The sequence below is a fragment of the Pelobates fuscus genome, chromosome 3 (genome assembly GCF_036172605.1).
Source record: "Pelobates fuscus isolate aPelFus1 chromosome 3, aPelFus1.pri, whole genome shotgun sequence".
Classification (NCBI taxonomy): domain Eukaryota; kingdom Metazoa; phylum Chordata; class Amphibia; order Anura; family Pelobatidae; genus Pelobates; species Pelobates fuscus.
In genome coordinates, this window is record NC_086319.1 from 296,878,768 (window position 1) to 296,898,002 (window position 19,235).

The window sequence follows — 19,235 nt, forward strand, 5'->3', positions numbered from 1 at the left end:
GGGATTTATTTTTGTTGTTTAAGGCAAACATTGATTATATTTCGATAGGGCTCACTTACTGGTAGATTACATGGCTTCCCATTCACTTTCACACACAGATTGGGTGGAAAGTGATCTTCTTGAGGACAGCTGGTTTCCGAAAGGCAGAACCTGGAAATAGACAAGGACATTGTGATGTTATTGAGATTTAGGATTAACACATTTTATTTTAACATTTGTTATTTTCTGATTTAAAAAAAAAAAAAAAAAAAAATTGTTATTGCCTACACCAGTGGTTTCCAAACGTATTAGGTTCAAGGCGCCCTTAATATGACACAAAACTTTGTAAAATAATACAATGTGAGCAAGATATTACCTTGCTGCAGAGGGATTTAGTTAGACTGGGCACTCAAATGGTAGATGAAATTTAATGTTGAAAAATGCAAAGTTATGCACCTCAGCGTAAACAATGCACAAGCAACGTATACCCTTAAAGGACCACTATAGGCACCCAGACCACTTCAGCTTAATGAAGTGGTCTGGGTGCCTGGTCCAGCTAGGTTTAACCCTTTTTTCTATAAACATAGCAGTTTCAGAGAAACTGCTATGTTTATAAAAGGGTTAATCCAGCCTCTAGTGGCTGTGGCTGATTTTCACAGTGAGAAGAAGCCAGCGTCCATAGGAAAGCATTGTGAATGCTTTCCTATGAGACTGGCTGAATGCGTGCACGGCTCGTGCCGCGCATGCGCATTCAGCCAAGGAGGAGGAGAGTCCCCCGCCCAGCGCTGGAGAAAGAGGCAAGATTAACCCCTTCCTCCCCCTAGAGCCCGGCGGGAGAGGAACCCTGAGGGTGGGGGCACCCTCAGGGCACTATAGTGCCAGGAAAACAAGTATGTTTTCCTGGCACTAGTGTGGTCCTTTAATGGAAGTATATTAGGGATAACACACAAAGAGGACTTGGGAATTGCTATAGACAACAAACTATGCAACAATGTGCAATGTCAATCAGCAGTGGCTAAGGCCGGTAAGGTATTGTCATGCATGAAAAGGGGCATTCATTCTCGGGATGAGAATATCATTTTGCCTCTTTATAAATCACTGGTAAGACCACATATATGCTGTGCAATTTTGGGTAACTGTTCTAAAGAAGGATATTATAGCACTAGAAAAAGTGCAGAGGCGGGCTACAAAATCAATAAAAGGAATGGAACATATCAGCTATGAAGAAAGGTTAACAAATTTAAACCTATTTAGTTTAGAAAAACGCCGCCTGAGAGGGGATATGATAATATTATACAAATATATTCAGGGCCCAATACAAACCATTGTGTGGAAATTTATCACAAACCGGACTTTACATAGGACACGAGGTCATGCGCTTAGACTGGAAGAAAGAAGATTTCGTCTAAGGCAAAGAAAAGTTTTTTTTTTTACTGTAAGAACAATCAGGATGTGGTATTCTCTGCCTGAAGAAGTGGTTTTATCAGAGTCCATACAGATGTTCAAACAGCAACTAGATGCATACTTGCAAAAACAGAATATTCAAGGATATAATCTTTCAATGTAGGGTAATAGTTGCTTGATCCAAGGATTAATCTGACTGCCATTCTGGCGTCAAGAAGGAAATGTATTTCCTAGTTTGTTGCAACTACTCCAAACTGGTTTATTTTGCCTTCTTTTGGATCAATAGCAAAAACCAAATGTGAGTAAGGCTGAATTTGATGGACACAAATCTCTTTTCAGCTATATAACTATATGTAATATTTTTCCAAGGCACCCAAAGTCAAAACAATTTTCTAGGTTGTATATATGAACAGCGCTGCAGCATATACTGTACCCTAATCTTGGGAGTGGCACTGGTAGATAAAAAAAAAAAAAAAAAAAAATCACTCCAGGCACAATAACCACTACATTATGTTGTAGTGGTTATGGTGCCAGTAGTGCCCTCCCAGGGTAAGTAGTCAAACTGTTTGAGAACAGTTTGACAACTTACCTGTTGTCTTCCGGGATAGGGGCTGTAGTGTGTGTGTGTGTGAAAATAAAAGAATGACGTCCCCCCCTCCCTGCTTACTTTGGGAGGGGAGACATTTCCTGCAATCCCTGGTGGTGACAGTGAACTCTAGCAGCCTCGGGTTAGAGCTCCACCGGATCATCTCTCCCTCCCCTGCCAGCAGTCAGCAAAGTGCTAGCGGGCCGGAGAGGGAGATCTCTGATCTCCCCTCCGGTCATGCAGAGCCGGCAAGGAAGAGCACAGTTCCCGGTGCTATCATCAGAGCACCGGGAAAATAACTTGCGGCTCCCCTGTGTGCCCACAGTTTGGGAACCACTGGCCTACACAACTGTTTGTAGCAATACAAATTAATATTCTTTCAAAAAAGTGTTGTAAACTAAATGGCAACAGGGACGACTACACCTTTACAGCAGAAAGGCAGGAACAGCAAAATGGATACCTCAGGGATGATTGAAATCTTACATCATATTTGTTAAATTATGATCGCATTGAAATACATATTTATATTACCTTAGTGAATAAATAAATTCATTTTGCATGTAAGTGTTAATGAGTACATGTTTTAAGGTTATAGTTACAGGTTCAACAACATACTGAAGAGAATACAGTATATATATTCCTTAAGAGTGGGGATTTGTATACGATAAGGAATTGATGTACCATATAGAAAGTCTTGTAAATGAGACACAATGGATCTGGTTCCCAGTGCAATATTCTTTCTGAAACACTGGCATCTTGTGGCCAGTCAGAAATTGACTGCTTTTCAGAGATGATACACTATAATTGGACTACATTTTAGGATTATAAAGCACTTTAAAGCAAAGATTTTGCACGTTTGTCTCTCTGCACTTAATCCTCATACTGGGTCACTGGATCGTAGAACTGGGAGTAAAGAATCCTACTGACCACACAGTTAACTGGAGAAGGTGGACCAGTCGATTCTGAGGAGTGCAAGCAAAAAAATAAAATAGTGGATTTTTGGATACTTTATCAGAATATTTTCAGTCAGCATAATCTTTACTCTATTCAACATCAGATAAGATTCCTTGCATAGCATCAAGGATAAATGGGGGGTTAACACACTCCAGGTACCATAGGCACCACAGCACATTCCTTTAAATTTTTTTTAGCATATGTCACTTTGTGAGACATTAGTACAACTTGCCCATTACTGCTAATTCTATAGCACTCACCTAAGCTGTACTTGTACTGTGAAGTCACACTTTGTCCCAGAGATATCCCTGGAAATAGAAGAAAAAACACATTTTACTAAATTTGAGAATTAGTTGGTTAACCAGAATACCCATGAAGTACATGTAAACAACTTTACAACTAACGAAGGGGATATCAGAGGATCTATGACAAATTTTAGGTAGGCTGATATACATTATTGAGAGTCTTGCCCATATGATCGGACCAGAATTCGCTACCGATATAGGGACAGAATGGCATTATTTTACTCCAGATCCCCGAAGTGTTAAAAAACAATGGAGAAAACATTGGTACGGCCATGAAAAATATATAAATAACAGTCAAATCTATCAAAACAACGCTTAAATCCCTTGAAGTCTCAGATGTAACTCTAGTCTTCATTCAGCACACTGATTCTATTAGGACATGTACTACTGCCAAGTGAGGAGTGGCGAGGGATAGAGGAGCTTTAGGAGGGTGATGGAGAAACAGACTTACATGGAGCTGCTGATTTGCTGAACTTGTTGCGGGGTTAATGCAAATGCAAAGCATGTTTCTTGAAAGCGCTGGCTGTTATCAGAGGCTGCAGAGACAAAAGGGCAACAGGTCAGAACATTGAGAACTCAAGGAGAATTTAAACAAAAAACACCTCCCATTAAGATACAATAATGACATGAGGAACTCTGAACCAGTTCACCGATAACAATTTTGGCCATCCCTGATATAACAGACCATTTTCATTGAATAGGAATCCTTGTCCTGACACCAATAGTTTGGCATTCAAGGGTTTCCCCTTTTGGGTGTGCCTTATGATTGCTATATATCTACCTACAGAGATAAAGATCCAACTAACTGCAAAACCCTAATTTTAGTGGGACAGTCCTGATTTTTTAAGGTTCTGCTCCATTGATTTAGTTTCCTGGTGTCATACGCTCAGAGGCACCGTGGAACTTTCCTTGACCAGTGCAAGTACATTAGTGTGCATGTACCCCATGCCCCTTCACGTCACCTTTCCAGGATCTTGCCATCACCTTGCAGGTCTCCTTTCTATATATACACACACCTTTGTCTGCCCACCAATGCCATCTTTTTGCATGCCCACTTAATCAGCCCAGTCATGCCCCTTTTCTCTATATCCCTTCCTGACTATGCCACTCACACCTCTCACTCAACTCATTTTGAAAACTTGTCTTTTATATATTCTATCATCTTTTAAGTACTTAAAGCAGTATAATATAACTTGTTCTTTTTACTTATTTTTAAAGCATATATAGAATACCTAAACATATTGAAGGCACCTGGAATTTACCTTTAACTAAAATAATGGAGGGAGAAAAATGTAGACTTTAATAATTAAAAAAAAAAAAACCCGGTCAGCGGGTAAAACATACTGTGATATTTATGTAATATTATAGTTCACTGTAAGCAAAACAACAACCTCCCACAAATACACTTACACAACTATAACATTGGCTATTTCAAATTATTTGAGCAGTTTGATGATAAAATGTGCTTCCCAGAAGACACTTGTGGTATCAAAATAGGTGCATGCTTTCATTACACTAAGTGCCATTCAAAAAGCTAAAGCAGACAGAGTATCATTGCACCCAAATTGCATAATAATTATTGAAAAACCCCTAAAAGAAACCTACAAAAATAAATTTGTGGCAAAAGCCACTTCGCCACTGGATTTTGGAGAGGACTCCTGGCCATCCTTTTACCTTGGGATTATGGTCCCTGTGACTTATTTGGTTTTAAGGCACTGTTTCTGCCTCCTTAAATACTGTTGGAACAGATTTACACTTTCGAAGTGGCACTTCAGAAACAGCCGAAGTGTCGACGTAGTCGCCATTCGAACACGTGGTGGCAGCCATTTTATTTAGTTGAACGAGGTCAGCTGTGTTTTGTCATCGAGTTCATGAAATTCAAATCGGACTCGCGACAGCACGAACACCGCTGAAACTTTACCTTCTCCGGGACTTCGACACAGCGGGAGTTGAACAGTGTTCGTCAATTCGAACGGCAATTTTAACATTGACTATGTGCACGAACAGTTCACGTTTGACTATTTGCACTAAACTTATACATTAAAAATAGACCGGCCGCATAGCCTAATTCTCTGGAACGGTTTTGGGCATGAAGTCATGCTTGCGGTCGGTCAAATATGACTTCCAGGAATTTCCTGAACGCCTGCTCTGATCTGGACGGTTTTTGGATATTTTGTTCACCCAGATCAGAGCTATCAGGGGATATAACTTCATGGGAATGTGTAATTTTGGGGTACTTGTGTCATATTTTAAAAATGTATGTTATTTTCTAAGTTAATTGAGTTAGTCTTTTGTCTTCAGTAATTATATCACAGGCAGAGGTGAGGGATTGTGTACAGTATGTGGGAGTGTTATTCATGATCACACTGTTGCTGATTGGCCTGTATGTTTTAGGTCTGGTGCCCAACAAGGTCCAGCTGGGCGTCAACCGTGTTGGGAAAATTGTAAATAAAAATCTAGCCTGTATCATTAAACCTTCTGTTCTACTTCACCCTCAATCTAGAGTCCTGTCTCTTATTGGGGGAAACTGCTACAAGCAAAGATTGCTCTTTGCACTTCATACTCCCTTGAATAATCACTAGCTCTTGTAAGAGCTGTTCCTGCTTCGCTCTCGGGAGGAAGAGAGGTTCACCCACTGGAACCTGGAGCCTTGTCATAGGTCCGGGGTGGGTAGGAGATGGCAAGACCCCAAACAAGCTGCAGCGGTTCGTGGGGTCTGCAGTGTTTATGGTGTCCGGTGCTGATGGTCCTTGGTGAGCACTAGGAGCATCCGTTATGGAGGTACCCAGTCGGGGTGCCAGGTGATCAGTTACAAAATTGAACCCCAAAGGGAAAAAAAAAAAAAAAAACCATACATGCAGTTCTTATTGCATGTTTTCTTTGGGAGTATAGAAAATATCAAGTAAGCCTTCTCATTGACTTTTTTTTATTTTTTATTCTTGTTAGTGCATGAAACAACAGTTTGGCTTGCTGAACCACAACAGTTGCAGGAAACCATTGGATAACAGTATACAACATGGCATGGAGATAACTGTGCACATTTTTTTAAAAGAAACTAAAGATGAAAATAAGCGAAATTTTCAGACATTTTACGTGCCGATTAATGTCAATGCATAAAGTAAGGTAAATGCTTGTTAGATATATATATATATACACATCGTATGGAGTAATTGCACAATTGTAAACTAAAATCTTTCTAAACTTACTACACAATGAAAACGTTTCAAGCTAACATTTCTGATTATACGTCTAATTATGCTGCCCCAAGTTAGGCCAGATAATATGTACCCATAATAATATCAAGTATGCAAAAGGTAAGAGCATTGAGGTCGGCCGTGATAGCCTAATCATGGCTTGTAGGTGGGCATACTAGGATGCATGCGGCTATCTAGTAAGGGCTATAAGCCTGCTTCCAGCTGGGGGACACACACATCGCTAGAGGCCTAGTGGCCAGAGGTATGTTGTCTTCTGGAGTTATATTGCAAAACAAGCTTATTTACAGTAAAGCAAATATTGTGTGATGCCTAGGAGATCCTGTCTCAGGTAGTGATTTCTGTATTTGGCCGGCTGACTGCAGTGTGATTGTTATATTCTGCTCTGCATGCCTGCAGTTACGGTCCCAGGCTAAGCGCGCTGCCGTCATTAACCTTAGTACTCGGCTGCTTTGTGTCTGGTCTGGGGGAGTAGGTGGAGAGTCACACTGCCTGAAAGGTTAACTGTGACTGAGTGGCGTTATTCTGCCTGTATTGAGTGTTGTGTAATAAAAGTGAGAGTTACTCTGTAGTGCAAATATTCCCACCAGTTTAGGGCTTGCCCTCACTATATGGAAGGTGTAAGCAGGGACGATACCAACAGGTCGATCTATATGCAGGGTTTATATGGCTAAACTGTCTCATTAGGGAATACCTGTTAAACTGAACTGCGGAACTGGTTAGTGATGAGCTATTACAAGGGCTGAGGGGCTATGCTGCAAGTTATTGGGAAGCAGGCTCTAGCTGTTCAAGCAATCATTCAGTGTTTGTGTGATACCGCCTGATGGATAGCCAGGTTGGCCACCGCAGTCCGCTGATTAATTAAGGAGGGTTCTGGTCCCTGCTTTGGGCTGGTCCGTTCTGGCTAGGTACCGGGTTGGTCGTCCCTGCCGTTCCCCATGGTTGCAGCGTTGTGATGGGAAATCCCAGCATGTTGAGAAACTTGGTTGGGTCTTCCCCTGCTGACAGTACAGAATCGCCGTGGGGCACCACCAGTGTTCCGGACGCTCCCCATCTGTACCGGACTCCGTGGTCTCTGAGGACCCTGGTGATTGGTTGGAATCTGCGCCGCGCCGCTCCGCTAGCACCGAAAATGGTAAGTCATCAAAGAGTCTTATATGGCTGTTTTCCACCGCCACAGGGTCCTGGTTTCTGGAGCGGGACAGGAGGGCTGTCTTGACCGAGATATCTCGTGTAATCACGATGGTGTCTCTGGGGGCATCTGCAGGGGCAGTGGGGGCCTTCCGGACTCGGAATGCTGACATCAAGGGCTATACTCAGTTTACCGCCTGCACCCCCAATGCTCCGGCTACTTTGATAGCAAAGTCCATCAGGGCCTCCTGGTTCACGGACTCCGGCATGCCTCGGAGCCTGATGTTTCTCCTGCGGTGTCTGGCCTCCAGAGACGTGACCGTGTTGGTAAGTCTCTGGATCTGCAGGGACATGGCATGTATTTGAGTTTGAGATTCTGCTATTAAGCCGTCTCTTTCTTCCTCTCTGGATTCCACCTCATCTAAACGGTGGGTCAGGGTGGTTCTCAGTCTGAACCCCCACGAGGTCCGCTTTCCACACCGCCCGTAGGTCCAATAGGAGTTGTTTAATGTCCCCCTTTAGTGGACGGGGATGCGTCTGTGTCTGATTCTGCCTTCTGATGTACTCCACTCATTGTCTGCGAGGCCTCTATATCATCCTCCTCCATGGAGTCTTCAGAGTTACTGGAGCCTCGTGCTGTGTCAGGGGCCATCTTGGTCCGGGCCTGGGGCCGCGGCCCATCAAAGGACCTTCGAATATCGGTCTGGCAAAAGCCCTCTGTGTGGGTTAGCTTTCGGTGTTTGCGGCCCATCTTTATGTTGGAGGTATAAGCGGCAATTTGTCTCCAATTATGCTCGTTTTCTTGGCTTTTTGGTCGTTTTTGTGGTCTATTTAGCAGGAGCTCTGCACATGCACGTCTAGTCGGTTGCTCAGCTGGCCACGCCCTCCTCATTGAACCACTTTAAAAGCAGCTGGGAAGAGACACAAGGTGGCATGGACTGCGGAGGACAGAGGTGCCTTACTGCAGGATGAATAAGTTTTGTAACATTTTACTATTAAATATGAATGGCTGAGCAGGTAGTACCAGCCAGCAGCATACTGGCCATGGGAGATTGGTTAGTTAGGGCATCTGCAGGTATTTTCAAAAACCACAGCTATACATGCAAGACCTAGTATGATGTGTGTACAGGCTGAATATTCTATTTCATGAAAAAAAATAAAGCATAAAGTTTGCAGGTGGGCATGCACGGCCCCAATGTAACTCAATTTTGTGAGTTTCAAAAGAAACCAGACTGCAAAAGCATGAGAACACGTTTAGGCCACAAGATGCCCTGAGCTTCACTGACATAGATACAGTCCCTGCTTGTACTTTGAAAGGATTTTTAGATTAAGAAGCTCAGGTCTTGGCAATACCAATTGACTTGCCTTTGTTGTACTAATGATAACATAATGTACTTCACACAATGTTCCAGAGCTGGAATCCAATTGGCATGCTTGTATCACAGGGGACATTTTATGCGGCTTTCTCGACTCATATTTTCTAAATATAAGATTATACACAAAGTTAACACTATTATTCCAAAGATGGTGTTAAAAAAAAAAAATTTAAAAAAAATATGGGGCTTGCCTATTACTCGAGTATAAGCCGACCCGAATATAAGCCGAGGCCCCTAATTTTACCCAAAAAAACGGGGAAAACTTATTGACTCGAGTAGAAGACTAGGGTGGGAAATGCAGCAGCTACTGGTAAATTTCTAAATAAAATTAGATTCTAAAAAAATTATATGTATTGAATATTTTTGTACAATGTGTGCGCAAGAGTGCAGTGCGCGCGCGCGCGCAAGAGTGCAGTGCGCGCGCGCAAGAGTGCAGTGCGCGCGCGCAAGAGTGCAGTGCGCGCGCGCAAGAGTGCAGTGCGCGCGCGCAAGAGTGCAGTGCGCGCGCGCAAGAGTGCAGTGCGCGCGCGCAAGAGTGCAGTGCGCGCGCGCAAGAGTGCAGTGCGCGCGCGCGCAAGAGTGCAGTGCGCGCGCGCGCAAGAGTGCAGTGCGCGCGCGCGCGAGTGCAGTGCGCGCGCGCGCGAGTGCAGTGCGCGCGCGCGCGCAAGAGTGCAGTGCGCGAGCGCGCAAGAGTGCAGTGCGCGAGCGCGCGAGTGCAGTGCGCGCGAGTGCAGTGCGCGCGAGTGCAGCGCGCGCGCAAGAGTGCAGCGCGCGCAAGAGTGCAGCGCGCGCGCGCGAGTGCAACGCGCGCGTGTGCAACGCGCGCGCGAGTGCAGCGCGCGCAAGAGTGCAGCGCGCGCGCGCGCAAGAGTGCAGCGCGCGCGCGCGCAAGAGTGCAGCGCGCGCGCGCGCAAGAGTGCAGCGCGCGCGCGCGCAAGAGTGCAGCGCGCGCGCGCGCAAGAGTGCAGCGCGCGCGCGCAAGAGTGCAGCGCGCGCGCGCAAGAGTGCAGCGCGCGCAAGAGTGCAGCGCGCGCGCAAGAGTGCAGCGCGCGCGCAAGAGTGCAGCGCGCGCGCGCGCAAGAGTGCAGCGCGCGCGCGCAAGAGTGCAGCGCGCGCGCGCGCAAGAGTGCAGCGCGCGCGCGCGCGCAAGAGTGCAGCGCGCGCGCGCGCGCAAGAGTGCAGCGCGCGCGCGCGCAAGAGTGCAGCGCGCGCGCGCGCAAGAGTGCAGCGCGCGCGCGCGCAAGAGTGCAGCGCGCGCGTGCAAGAGTGCAGCGCGCGCGTGCAAGAGTGCAGCGCGCGCGTGCAAGAGTGCAGCGCGCGCGTGCGTGCAAGAGTGCAGCGCGCGCGTGCGTGCAAGAGTGCAGCGCGCGCGTGCGTGCAGCGCGAGCGCAAGAGTGCAGCGCGCGCGCGCAAGAGTGCAGCGCGCGCGCAAGAGTGCAGCGCGCGCGCAAGAGTGCAGCGCGCGCGCAAGAGTGCAGCGCGCGCGCAAGAGTGCAGCGCGCGCGCAAGAGTGCAGCGCGCGCAAGAGTGCAGCGCGCGCAAGAGTGCAGCGCGCGCAAGAGTGCAGCGCGCGCAAGAGTGCAGCGCGCGCAAGAGTGCAGCGCGCGCGTGCAAGAGTGCAGCGCGCGCGTGCAAGAGTGCAGCGCGCGCGTGCAAGAGTGCAGCGCGCGCGTGCAAGAGTGCAGCGCGCGTGCAAGAGTGCAGCGCGCGCGTGCAAGAGTGCAGCGCGCGCGTGCAAGAGTGCAGCGCGCGCGTGCAAGAGTGCAGCGCGCGCGTGCAAGAGTGCAGCGCGCGCGTGCAAGAGTGCAGCGCGCGCGCGCAAGAGTGCAGCGCGCGCGCGCAAGAGTGCAGCGCGCGCGCGCAAGAGTGCAGCGCGCGCGCGCAAGAGTGCAGCGCGCGCGCGCAAGAGTGCAGCGCGCGCGCGTGCAAGAGTGCAGCGCGCGCGCGCGTGCAAGAGTGCAGCGCGCGCGCGTGCAAGAGTGCAGCGCGCGCGCGCGTGCAAGAGTGCAGCGCGCGCGCGCGTGCAAGAGTGCAGCGCGCGCGCGCGTGCAAGAGTGCAGCGCGCGCGCGCGTGTAAGAGTGCAGCGCGTGCGTGCGTGTAAGAGTGCAGCGCGTGCGTGCGTGTAAGAGTGCAGCGCGTGCGTGTAAGAGTGCAGCGCGTGCGTGTAAGAGTGCAGCGCGTGCGTGCGTGTAAGAGTGCAGCGCGTGCGTGCGTGTAAGAGTGCAGCGCGTGCGTGCGTGTAAGAGTGCAGTGCGTGTGTGCGTGCGCGTGTAAATTAGACTGCACGCACGGACTTAGAATATGAAAAAAAAAAAGTATATTTTATTCCATTGAACAAGAAAATCGACGTTTCGGTCCGCACAGGGACCTTCCTCAGGATGATGTGATCTTTGCGGATGTCACTTCATCCTGAGGAAGGTCCCTGTGCGGACCGAAACGTTGATTTCTTGTTCAATGGAATAAAATATACTTTTTTTTTTCATATTCTAAGTCCATGAGTGCAGTCTAATTTCTACACCTATATTCATCAAAGAACCCCTAATGGACGGGCACCCGGCAAATTATACCACTGGATATCAGTAGGATTTTAAGCGTGAGTGCAAGGATTTACTCAATTTTTTTGTGTCCATCTCAAATCATGAAAAGGAGGAGAGAAAAGACGGGCATAAGTAAACGTATGATGCCCAACTAGCCATTTCACAGAAAGTGTACAATTAGCAGATATCAATAAGGAGTTGGTGAATTATTGCTGCCAGAGTATTAAAATGAACACAGAATAAGCATTTATCTTAATATAAAGTTTGCAGCAAATACATTTAAAAAAATAAAATAAAAAGTAATCATACTCTGTCTATAGTCTGCTGTAAAGGCAGGACTATCTTCTCATATTACTCTTTTTCCTGCTTACTCTGATTTTGCATACAAAATTCATGAGACTTGCCAGAGTCAAGACAAAAAGAAATGGGTCTCCATAGTGTTGAGATGCACCAAGGAACCTTCTTGCTGCTGGATTAAAGGACCACTATATGCACCCAGACCACTTGAGCTCAATTAGGTGGTCTGGGTGCCAGGTCCATCTAGGGTTAACCCTGCAGCTGCAACCATAACAGTTTCAGAGAAACTTCTATGTTTACATATGGGTAAATCCAGCCTCTAGTGGCTGTCTCATTGACAGCCGCTAGAGGCGCTTCCCACTTTGAAAATCACAGTGAGAAGACGCCAGCGTCCATAGGAAAGCATTGAGAATGCTTCCCTATGGACTGACTGAATGCACGCACGGCTCTTGCCGCGCATGCGCATTTCAGCCGATGACATCCGAAGGAGGAGGAGAGTCCCCAGCACCAAAGGGAGCCCTGCACTGGAAAAAGGTAAGCGTTTAACCTCTTCCTCCCCCTAGAGCCCGGCGGGAGGGGGGGACCTATTAATACTATAGTGCCAGGAAAACTAGTTTTGTTTTTTTCCTGGCACTATAGTGGTCCTTTAAAGGAACGTTAACTCAATTTACGAAAAGGCGTGTCAATTAGGGCTATATCAGAATGTTAACAAGCAAAATTGTTCATAAGTGGGAGTGATAAATGATACAAGTAAAACATTGAAAGAAAGCAATACATTGTATCGGAGAAGACATGTTTTCATGAAAGAACAATAAAACTATTATGGCTGTGAACAGTGATACATGTCCTGTAAGCATGGGAGCAAGAACAAGAAGGAGAAAAGAAATATAAACATTTGATGATTGACATAGCGTTATCTCACATTTGTGCAAGAAAGCAATACCATTCGTAGATGTAACGGACAGATTAGCAGACTATAACGGATCATACAGCCCTGAATACAAATCTCTCGTGATCTTGCATTTGTGCTATGGGAGACAAACTCTTATTATCTAGCTGGTAAGAGGGCATATAGTCAGATAAGCAATCTCATTTTAAGTCAGGCGTTCCCCTTGCTTCCCTCCAATGTGTGTGACCCACGATTTCCAGATGTCGGTATACCGTGAAATCCTCCCTAACAATGCCCACCTGACTTTCTTCAGAGCCCGAAAGTGTTCCACTTGGCAGCACCTTCTCTGTACCCTATACGAAATGTAGATTTCCATTTAATCGCCATTACAAATTTTGACGCCGCTAACATAAAGAATAGGAGGGAGTATTTAAATTTCTGTAGGGGCATATCTGTTAAGAAGTAGCATTGTGTCTATTTCACATGGCAGCATACAGGTTGACCATTTCCCAGAAGGGTCTTGGATTCCCACAGTGCCACCACATGTGGCCTATATCCACGTCTCCTCCTCCGCAGCGCCAACAGAGTGGGGGTGTATCTGGGTGAAACCTGTGAATTTCTTGTGGGGTTTGTTCACGCAGTTGCAGGAGAGGACAAAAAAACAAAAACAAAAAAAAAAGTCACATTCACTGCCATTGGCTAGTGAAAAATGTGAGCCCTGTCAAGGGTAAAACGGATAGTGTATCCTTTGCACTGCTCAATTAGTCATCAGGCTAAAGGGACAAGAGGTAGGATTTATCCTATTATTATTGGCATTTATATAGCACTAACAGATTCCGTAGCCCTTTACAATATTATATGAGGGGGGGATTTAACTATAAAATAGGACAATATTAAAAAGAATATAAAAAAATAAAAAACATTTACAGGAACAATAGGTTAAAGAGGACCCTGCTCAAACAAGCTTACGGTCTATGAACTAAAACAAAAGATGCCCAGATAGGTGTTAAACTGGCAGATTAACTCCCAGAAGTACTAAAGATCACCAGGTGAACCTGTGGTAAAGTTTAGATAGCATAAGGAGATATGGCTCTCATTAAGAATTTCATGAAGATTACATAAGAACAATATTACCAATCTCATGATTGAAAAGGTTCTTGAGAAAACACACATGTACCCAATAACACACCAAAATCAAATGTAATCCGGATACGATTCCAAAAGGCAAAATAATCTATACAGTGAGGTACTACAATCAAAAAAGGTCTAAATATACAACTCCTCTTGTATTTTTCGCTCATGTATATACACACACACACACGATTTAATACGGTTATAATATTTGCAGTCTCTTTTCTCCCGGTTTCTCCATAGCTATGAGCCCACTGTAGAACCACAACAGTAACATTAGTAAAAGGGAAAATGAATACAAAAGGGGGGAGAAACATACAACAACTCACAAATATACACCATCATATGTTTAGTGCTTTTGCATTTTGAATGATTTGCAAATGCAATTCTCTTGACCCATGTGCTGCTACATACAGCATAGGGTTAATTTGCAAATGGGATGCAAGCTCACAGGTCTAACAATGGAATGGACAAAGCTATCAAAATAGATGATATGCCAGCCAAATTACAAAATACAAGCCAATATCAGCAACAGGTTTGTTTCTCAATATGTGAGATATGCAATGCCGGAGAAGCTGTAAACACATTATTTCCCATATACAGGATCACTAAGCAAAATATGAGTTTGGCTCAATTCATTCCCTAACCTTTCCATAGTTGTAATATTAGAGTTTATATATTGCCACCATTTTGCACTTTACAATTATACAATGACCTTAAATAAATAACCGAAACTAAAAATTATGTTGACAGATGCAAATGAAGCAATGAATAGGACCAAAATTAGGAACGTGAAATAGGAGAATATACACATTAAATGTAAAAGGGCTGAGCAGAATGCACTAGTCTCCAATCCCCTCTGTGAACTAAATGTCATTAATATAAATGTAAAAAAACAAACAAAAAAAAAACATAAGGGGTTGGAATTGGAGTAGCTGTTCTTTGGAGACAATCAATAGCATGCACTGCTAAAAATAGAATCTGCTGGTAATAAAGGATGTGGCCCCTCCCTCTAGAGGCCTCCTGGGGCCACCAACCTCTGCACTCTTGCTAAAGAAATCCCCATCCTACATGACAACCGCAACCTCCCCCCCTCTACCCTCCCCCAGGAAATGCCTTGTCAAGACTGCAGAAGGCACCCATCCCCCACCATGCAGAGAATGGACTCAAATATTTTCAGCAAATAATAAAATTACATAAACACAATGGGTGCAATTAAAACCTCACAAACAAGAAAACACCCAGCTATGACTACATCGCTAAGTAAGTGTATGGATGAGAATGTGTAGGTGTTTGGTCATAAACATAACCTGCCCTCCATTATGGATCAGCTTTCTGCTGTCATAGTATAAAACACCCTTCAAGTACTGTGTCATTGCTTCAGTTATTTTGATACAGAGCTATTTTATTGTGTATGCCAACACTAGTTACCAGGGTCTTAAAGTAACTTTATCTAGGAGTCACTGGCACAGTTGTCTCAAATGTCTCATAGATCCACACTACCAGAAGAACATCTGTACGCCCATTCAAACATCACTACATAACAACCCCCCTCCTGATTTGGGCAGGATCATTGCCATGATGTGAGTCAGGTCACAAGCAAACTGGACATAGGGAAGCATGTCCAGGATTCAAATATACTTCACTATTCTGGGATGAATGGCCATGGTCAGCATCAGACTATTTAGGGGGCCAGATATGAACCCTTCTATCTCCAATAATGTTTTACAAAAAGGAGAACAGATTCATCTAAAATATCATGGAGAGTGTGTGGGTAGATTTAACTGCATCATATCAGGACTCAACACTTATAGATATAAACTGCAGTGGGATTCAATATACTGAATGAAAATATGACTTCAATAACCACTCTTTTCGGATGGCAAGTTATTACAGGAGAGATTTGCAAAAAAAAACACACAAAAAAACAATTACACACTCAAAATTCAAAAGGGTTCTGCACTCAACATCTCAGTATATTTATGCAACTTCTGTCATATACACAAATGACAAAAATAAATAAAAGGGCACTCATTTGTGGCAATATAAATAAATTGGCACTAGCCAATCATTCATTTTCTTTTCAGCAAACCTCTGGAGCACATGACCAAGCTCGAAAGAAATCTGTAGATTGGTCAGGATGGGCAAATTGGACTGACTTAATCTGTTGCCATGGATACGCAGACTGCACCTCCCCCTGCCCCCCAACCCCCACAACCTACATACAAACAGTTTATGATAAGTGATTTATTTCAGCCAGGTTATCACTCATGAGCAGGTCCAACTACATGTTCGGTACAAATTGTATTCTGAAAAGGGGGAGGGAAAAACAAAAATAAATAAAAACCCAGACTCTGTACACTGAATTAACTATTACAGTGCAAGTGGAATGAAAGCGGTGTTCTAGACTAGAGCATAACCATCTGGCAGTTATTACCCCCCCTCTACAGCATTTTGGCATGTATAGCCAATGGGCTGTCAAATACATAAGGCTACAATAGATTTTTCCCATTTTTTTTGTAATCGAGAGAATGCATAAAGCCAAAATCTCACAAAAATATACCCACAACGTCTTTGATACCTGCAAATGCCCAGCATTGCTAACTGCTGTGTGAAAAAGACCAGAAGAGAAGGGGAGATATATATATATATATATAAATAAATAAATTAGAAAGGACCGCACTCCAAGGTCTTTGTGATAGTTTTCAAATAAAATTTAACTTTTATTTAATCCATATAAAAGTCAACTTTTCAGCCCCCGCATGGAGCTTTCATCAGGACAAGAAATAAATTTACAGTGCATGTCCAAGGAAAAAATATTTCCCAAGTCCCTAGTAGGGATCAACCAACATTGATTTTTTTTTTTTTAGAGCAGATACCGATACTCTGTACATTTACCATTTTTAAAAAAAATTCAACTATTTCTACACAAATCTACTGTTAACTGAACAGGTTTATTATTTATTTCCTGCAAATTTTTTTATTAAGATAAATGCACAAGGGGGCGGGGCCTGACAAGCATGGCGGCGAGACGTGTTTTCCTCGAGCTCCCGCACACACTCGGCGAAAAGGCGAAAATCGGGCCCCCACAGGCAAATCAAGCGGCATCCCTAGACACCCTCCTGCCACCCACACCGGGGGGCACGAGATGGGCCACCCGGAAACCCGATGGGGATCTGCCGGAACCGAGACAGGCACTGCGGCCTGGTGCGCGACGGGCGGGGGAGGCGGCCGCTCCCTCAGCCTGGAGGCGCATGGAGGATACCCGCAGCACACAGCAGCCCTGTAACCCCCCCCCCGGACCGGCGGGGGTAATCTCGGTCGACCTAAGCGACAGGAAAAACGATCTGACAAGCGAGGAACATAGCAGAGGGCCGCAGGGTCCATCCAAGATGGCGGAGAACGCACGACCAGCGAGCGGACACGAGGTACAACAAGCCCCCCTGTCAAGCCTGGAACTCATATTCGCAAACTTCTGGCTCAAGCTTGAGCACAGAATGAGACAGAGGACACCGCTACCACTAACCTCTAACCATCCTTCATGCCACCTACCGCCCGACCCACAGCGACAACCGGCACACTTGAATAGGCCCAAATCAACGAGGCCTCCGGTAGCACAACGCAGCGCCCCCACTTCAAGCGCTGGGCCGGAGACGGAGCGACTGCTCCTGGGCACAACTGCTACTCATACCGCTCCTACTTACCTTCCCAGGCTGAGGGCCCAAAGGAGGAAACCTCCACAGCATCGCCCACCTCGCAGGAAGACCGCCCGCCGCTGGCGGCGGATGTCCACCCGGGTCTCTCACTGCTCCCGATACGGGAAAGCCTCGGACTCACGAAGCCACCGAGCCTGTGGTACACAGATGCAGCCCTCCACAAAGGCCTGGGGCCGGAAGAAGGCTCCGACATGGGAGCAGCGCACTATAGCCCCTTGGGGCCGGACAGATCCCTCAGCCACTCTGCTGTCGGGACATATACCCCATCTAGCCAGCACAGCCAAGTCAGGGCGTTCGACCTGCTCAACAACACAGCCCTCCAACCCATCACCCAGGACCGGCATTGGCTGAAAAGATCAACCTCACCTAGGAACTGACCGCCATTATGCAGACCAGACCGCAGGCGAGACATTAACTTCACCACAACGACTGACACTTTTACCTATTACGTTTTTCCGGAGAAGCCATCAATCCTGGCACAAATGCGGAACTCTATCACTTCCAGGGACTTTACAATCACAGATATGCCGAACCGGGCCCTGGGCTCCAGTGCGCAACCCACACCGTGCCGGGCGAAGGTTTGGACAGCCTGTACAAGCGTATTAATGGTATAAGGTGGGGGCTGCAGCTCCTCTACTGCCAGTGACGTATTAGATAACAGAACGGGACTTAAGTGTTTATATTGTCATTTTTGATTGTCTCATACCCAGAGGTACTAGTGCTCCCTAATAATTAACCTACCCGTAGATCAGCCTGTTGCTGCATCACCAGCTCTATCCTTAAGCGTGGTAGGCCAGTCGATTGCTATGACATGTTCCCCACTGCCCACTAACCGCACATACCAGGCTACGTAAACACTAAGCATGTTTAAAAATGTACTTATTAACCTGTCCAATGCCCACGCGAGTCTATATTTGTAGACTCCCAATTTATTCATAGGCCTAGTCCCAGCAGTTTGATGGCCGATACACATAGTGGACCCCTGCTGTGTTCAGCGCGATAAGCTCCGTTACCCCTACTACGACCCACACACCGGACAAGCGAAACCACACTGTACACTGTAGGGCTACAGATTTAAATTTGTTATCGAGATCATATCTTGTTATTCATGTGTTACTAACCTGTTTTGACGTTTAGCAAAGCCTGTTTTCATGTACCGTATACTCAAAAAAAAAAAAAAACCATGGCTATCTTTCTTTGAGGTGCATTGCACAAAATCTTGCTATTATTGTCTCATGTTACCCCACAATGCCTCCTCTTTCTCTTTTGTACCCCATAACGCATATGCCATAATAAAAGAAAGATTTACAATAAAAAAAAAAAAAAAAAAAAAAAAAAAGATAAATGCACAATATACATGCCAGTCAGATTTTTTTCCCCAAGAGTGTGTGTATATATAGCGGATGCGGAGTGTATATATAGCGGATGCGGAGTGTATATATAGCGGATGCGGAGTGTATATATAGCGGATGCGGAGTGTATATATAGCGGATGCGGAGTGTATATATAGCGGATGCGGAGTGTATATATAGCGGATGCGGAGTGTATATATAGCGGATGCGGAGTGTATATATAGCGGATGCGGAGTGTATATATAGCGGATGCGGAGTGTATATATAGCGGATGCGGAGTGTATATATAGCGGATGCGGAGTGTATATATAGCGGATGCGGAGTGTATATATAGCGGATGCGGAGTGTATATATAGCGGATGCGG

At 45.6% G+C, this 19,235-nt stretch overlaps 1 protein-coding gene across 4 annotated transcripts in view; it reads right to left on the reverse strand.

The window, feature by feature from the left end:
* PIAS1 (protein inhibitor of activated STAT 1) overlaps positions 1 to 19,235 on the reverse strand; it is a 50,255-nt gene that overhangs the window by 15,809 nt on the left and 15,211 nt on the right. For all 4 annotated transcript variants that reach the window (XM_063448737.1, XM_063448738.1, XM_063448740.1 and 1 more), the window contains exons 3-5: positions 3,680 to 3,764; positions 3,184 to 3,231; positions 60 to 150 (exon numbers count right to left, since the gene is read on the reverse strand). In XM_063448737.1, coding sequence (XP_063304807.1) covers positions 60 to 150; positions 3,184 to 3,231; positions 3,680 to 3,764 — 224 coding nt within the window. The remainder of the gene's footprint in view (positions 1 to 59; positions 151 to 3,183; positions 3,232 to 3,679; positions 3,765 to 19,235) is intronic.